This window comes from Triticum aestivum, chromosome 4A, assembly GCF_018294505.1.
Source record: "Triticum aestivum cultivar Chinese Spring chromosome 4A, IWGSC CS RefSeq v2.1, whole genome shotgun sequence".
Lineage (NCBI taxonomy): Eukaryota > Viridiplantae > Streptophyta > Magnoliopsida > Poales > Poaceae > Triticum > Triticum aestivum.
Window position 1 is genome coordinate 639,666,377 of NC_057803.1, and position 4,932 is coordinate 639,671,308.

The following is a 4,932-nucleotide window of genomic DNA, read 5'->3' on the forward strand; positions in this document are numbered from 1 at the left end:
GGAGGCCAACCGGGCGTTCCTCCGGCAGGAGCAGGCGGCATCCGACACGCTTTTCATCGAACTCAATGAGAAGATAGAGACGGAGGAGGCTGAAGCGGAGCAACCGGAGGAGCTAGAGCTGCAGTTGCTGCCAATGCTGCCGGAGCCGGACATGAAGATCGTTGACATCTTCAAAAATGAGTAATTAGGTGATCGACGTAGTACGTAGGTTAATTTCGTTTCTTTCTTTTTTATAGCTAGTCATGTAAAATTTAAGACGTGCTCGGTCACTACGCAGGCGTTTGAGGGGCCATATTTGACGTATGCAGCTGTAGATGCTTTAGTAACCAGGCAAATCCCGTCGTGCTCATGTGAACTCAGCCGAAATGCCCTCCCTCGTAGACTCGTTGTCGGCTCGACTGCCACTCAGGACGCGATGCTCGGTCTTGTTTGGAATGGAAGCGCATAGAATTAGCTCAGTTAATTACTCCTGCCGCTGCTTAATCTCCAGCCGCCGCATCTCACTCGTCCGGCCGGACCCTTTGGAGACCCTCTAGAGGATCTGACCTTCGACCACCTAAATAAATTCATTAGCTTAACCAGATGCTTGCCTTGCCCCGCCTCCTCGACCCCAACAAGGATGGCAGCTCCGGCTCATGGTCAACGATCTCCAAGTGCCTACATATACACGCTAAACCCATCCGTACTCCTCCATCTCTCCCAGCCCCGTCCATCGAACCGCCGCAACCTTCTCCGACCGAGCAGCAGCTGCGAGTGCGAGTTCGAGCCCAAGTTCGACGGGCGATCAATGGCACGGTCGGAGCTGGTCATGGCGTTGCTGGTGGCAGTCCTCGCCGCCGGCTGCTGCGCGTCGGCCGGCGCCGTGGCGTACCTCTCCAAGCTGCCCGTCACCCTCGACGTCACCGCATCCCCCAGCCCCGGCCAAGGTACCACCGTCGTATATGCATTCTTGTTAATTAACAAGACGTAGAGCTGTGATACTGACGACTAAATTAACCGATCCTCGACCAGTTCTCCACGCCGGCGAGGACGTGATCACGGTGACGTGGGCCCTGAACGCGACCGGGCCGGCCGGCGACGCCGCCGCCTACAAGAGCGTCAAGGTCAGCCTCTGCTACGCGCCGGCGAGCCAGAAGGAGCGCGAGTGGCGCAAGACCCACGACGACCTCAAGAAGGACAAGACCTGCCAGTTCAAGGTCGCCCAGCAGCCCTACGCCGGCGCCGGCGGCAGCGTCGAGTACCGCGTCGCCCTCGACATCCCCACCGCCGCCTACTACGTGCGCGCCTACGCGCTCGACGCCTCCGGCACGCAGGTCGCCTACGGCCAGACCGCGCCCGCCGCCGCCTTCAACGTCGTCAGCATCACGGGCGTCACCACCTCCATCAAGGTCGCCGCCGGCGTCTTCTCCACCTTCTCCGTCGTCTCCCTCGCCTTCTTCTTCTTCATTGAGAAGCGCAAGAAGAATAACTAAGCTCGGAACCGTACGTGGCAAGGTGTTCGTCCGTGCGCCACTTCTTCTTCTCGTCCTTTGCAAACGTACACACAATAGTACGTACTGTACATGTAAGAGAGTAGTGTTGGTGTTCCCTTTTTGGGGACTCCCGTGATTGTTGATGTTGTACTCTCTTCATTGTATAATGTAGTGCATGTTTGATTTTTGAAAAATGAAACATGTCTATGTTTGATCAAGTTTAGTAAAAGATATCAGTATTCACAATGCAAAAGTAGTATCATTAGATTCGTCATGAAGTGTATTTTTCTATTTTACTTATTTTGTCTTTTTTCGATGTCGATAATTTATTCTATAATCTTGATCAAATGTAGACATGTTTGACTTTGGAAAACCAAATGATTCCGGCGAGCTGTTATTTGGCACCGGCCGAGACGTGTGAAGCTACAGTCAGGGCCAAATTTTGGGCCTTATTTTGTCTTCATTTTGTCTGGGTGATCAGCGGTGCACCGAGCGGAGGATAATGTCACAGCATGTTTTTGTTCCCTGGTTCCATCTCCGCAAGATGAAGCACAACCAGATGGGGCTCTATAAGGAACTTGCAATATTATTGTCCCCCTTCGGTGTGAGTTAGGATTATCAGTTTTGCTAAGTCTTAGTCGACTGAGACTTCATTATGTCTCAACCGATGCTATATTCCTTTAATTTTGCACGAAGATTCATACAATTATTTTCTTTCCGGTTTTTCTTCTTTTTTCTTATATACTATGTCACTTGACTGAGACTAAGTCTCATTCGACTGAAACCTAACCACACCCTAGGATTATATTAGTGAGATAATAATTTATTTCATTGATATATACTTTCTGAGTCTGAATTTACGAGCCCCTCATGTTTTAGGCTAAACTTTAAATCATATATTTGGGTACAAAAATATAAGTTGTATGTGAGAAACTATATTGTTGGATCAATATTCAAAAGAACTTTTTCTAAGATATATTTTTTTTCTACATATAATCCACATTAGTTACATTTATAATAAAATTTGACCGCAAATATACGAGAAAACCAGGATGAAGTACTGACGTGCAACAAACTTTTGCAGCTTCGGCACTTGAGACATTAACAGGCGCACAAAAGGGCCGTGTGTTCAAGTCCCACGTGTCAATGAGACATACAATGGCATTTTTTTTCCTAAGCCGCAAACTTTGTGGTGGGACTAATACAGTTTTTGTGAAGAGAAACTGTTGGTTCACAAAGTGGAGTGGTGCTTTGGTGTTACAAACATATCCACTGACAATTCATCAGCTGAGCATAAATTGAGATGTCCCCTATTGTAAGCTACAACTCAATTCCATACATACATGTTCGAACCAAATCATACCCACCGTGTGATGAAGGCGATCCGCAGCAGCGTTGACAAGGGCAAAAAAATTATAGCACACTTGAATAACAAGTTATATATACACCCGGTGGTCTTTGGTGGTACAATAAAAATTCCAACTATTTACAAACATGTATTTTGGCAGTTATACTGACCCAGCTCTGCAACTCAATCATAGCTGATACACACATGAATTGTTCACAACAACAACAGTAACAATAACAATGGAGCCCTCTAGCCTCTGTGGGACAACAGAGCTTTACCTTAGTAACAATCCTGACTTATGATACTCTGGGTGCCTGGGCTGACATTCACCGAGCAGGACATCAGGCCCTGGAAAAATGGAGTTGTTAGAGTTTCGCAGATATTTTTCCTTTGTCAAAAAACTGAACCAGTGTGCAGCACGATACCAAAATTCAACATCTATCTCACTATAGTCAAATCATGTTAAATTAGCATGCAAATGTGTCACAAATACAATAAGACGGCAAACAACAACTCACTCAGACACCGAGTCACAGCAAGAAATTTACTTCTGAAGCAAATATTAGTTCCAGGAAAAATATGTATATTTGAAAATAACAAAATGTTCCAATTAACAATTGGATATCTCATTTGACGCCATAATACAGCTCCAATGTTCAGGTTCCCATCCCTGCTTCTCTAATCCATTGAGAAATATATAGCTGGCTCAAAGGGATTAAATAAATAAATACAGCAGACCCTCTAGCATTCAAGTGTTAGTTTCTGGTTGTATGCAGATGCTGCTCGTAGGTTCTTGTTGGCAAAGATTGTACAGTAGGGGATTAGCAAAGAGCTGGCTTTGCTACTTGTGTTGGTCTCAGCTTAAGGCAAGTATGTCTATATATATGTGGTAGTCTGGAAAATTGGTTATCATAACAACTTTTTCATAAGAGTCTACAGAAGGGAAAATTATCAGAGTCTAACTACAACCAAAACTACTAAATTCGTACAACACCACTGTGCGGTCGTGCTCACAAGTGTTCTGAAATAAACTAGTTCTATAGCAAAGAGCATGCCAATGTTTCTTGTGCACCGAGCTTTCAAGCCGGCTTGCAAGCTTCACTGAGGCGGCTCGCCGAGCTTGGGCGGAGGGCGGAGGCTCGGCTTGTTAAACCTCCGAGTCGAGCTTCGGACCAGGAGCTTTCTGTTCACCCCTAGTAACACAACTCAACCCTTTGGCAGACTCTCATTTTCCCTTCTCTACTGTTCGCACTTCGCAGGCATTTGAAACTACTATCACTCATGCACTCATCAATTACTTCCATCTTTGACCCATTCTTTTTCAAATATATTGTCTTTGTACTAGTAAACCGCATGAGTAACTTTTTATACTCCCTCCGATCCATATTAATGTCGCAGCTTTAGTACAAAGTTGTACTACCTCCGTTTCAGTTTACAAGTCCTACGCGTATACCTAGGTTGCTAATTTTATCACCTTAATATAAACTATATAACACAAAAATTATACAGTTTGAAAATAGAACATCTGAAGTTTATATTGGTATATTTTTTGTAATATATGACTTGTATTAGGTTGGTCAAATTGACGACCTAGGGGCACGCGCACGCCCTGTAAACTGAGAGAGAGGTAGTACTAAAGGTGCGACAATTAATTTGGATAGGAGGGAGTAGTTAATTTCATGACATCATGCTTACAATTAACAGAGGTCATATGTTCTCCTTCCTAGTGCTCTTTTCAAGGGCTTTACTTATTTCCTGATCTATTCTCTTAAACAAAGAAAAAAAAGACTGTGCTGATCATAAGTAATGGATGTTTCTCTTTTTTGAATAAGCTAGTTTGGAACCAGTTAGTTCAAAATTGCATTCATGTAGGAACTGAAATATTTTTCTAGGCTAAACACTTCATGTTAAGTCTAACTCTACACTTTCAGACCCTTGGCACCACATGGTGAGATAACTGATCAGTGATAACTGTGGAAGTTTATATTTGTCATTTTCAGTTCAGCAGACTTCTGGGTGATGAAGAGGCCTGGAGTTCAATACCTCACTAACATAAAAGTCTACACTGCAACAATATTAGAAAAATGTTTGTGGGCGACTTTAAGTCCGCAT

At 44.6% G+C, this 4,932-nt stretch overlaps 2 protein-coding genes across 2 annotated transcripts in view; one reads left to right on the forward strand and one right to left on the reverse strand.

Annotated features, from left to right (window-relative positions):
* The first annotated feature begins 713 nt into the window (after window positions 1–713).
* LOC123082828 (high-affinity nitrate transporter-activating protein 2.1) lies at window positions 714–1,472 on the forward strand. Its single transcript, XM_044505066.1, has 2 exons — window positions 714–926; window positions 1,012–1,472. The coding sequence occupies exons 1-2, from the start codon at window positions 788–790 to the stop codon at window positions 1,470–1,472; spliced, it is 600 nt and encodes a 199-aa protein (XP_044361001.1). The 5' UTR covers window positions 714–787.
* Window positions 1,473–2,873: 1,401 nt separating this feature from the next.
* LOC123087834 (uncharacterized) overlaps window positions 2,874–4,932 on the reverse strand; it is a 3,442-nt gene continuing 1,383 nt past the window's right edge. The window contains exon 2 of the mRNA XM_044509951.1: window positions 2,874–3,168. Coding sequence (XP_044365886.1) covers window positions 3,100–3,168 — 69 coding nt within the window. The 3' untranslated portion in view covers window positions 2,874–3,099. The remainder of the gene's footprint in view (window positions 3,169–4,932) is intronic.

What these genes read in the sequence shown, in the direction of transcription:
- LOC123082828 (XM_044505066.1), top strand. Translation starts at nt 788, where the DNA reads ATGGCACGGTCGGAGCTGGTCATGGCGTTGCTGGTGGCAGTCCTCGCC. An exon ending in ATCCCCCAGCCCCGGCCAAG is followed by an intron (nt 927 to 1,011) that starts GTACCACCGTCG and finishes ATCCTCGACCAG; the next exon opens with TTCTCCACGCCGGCGAGGAC.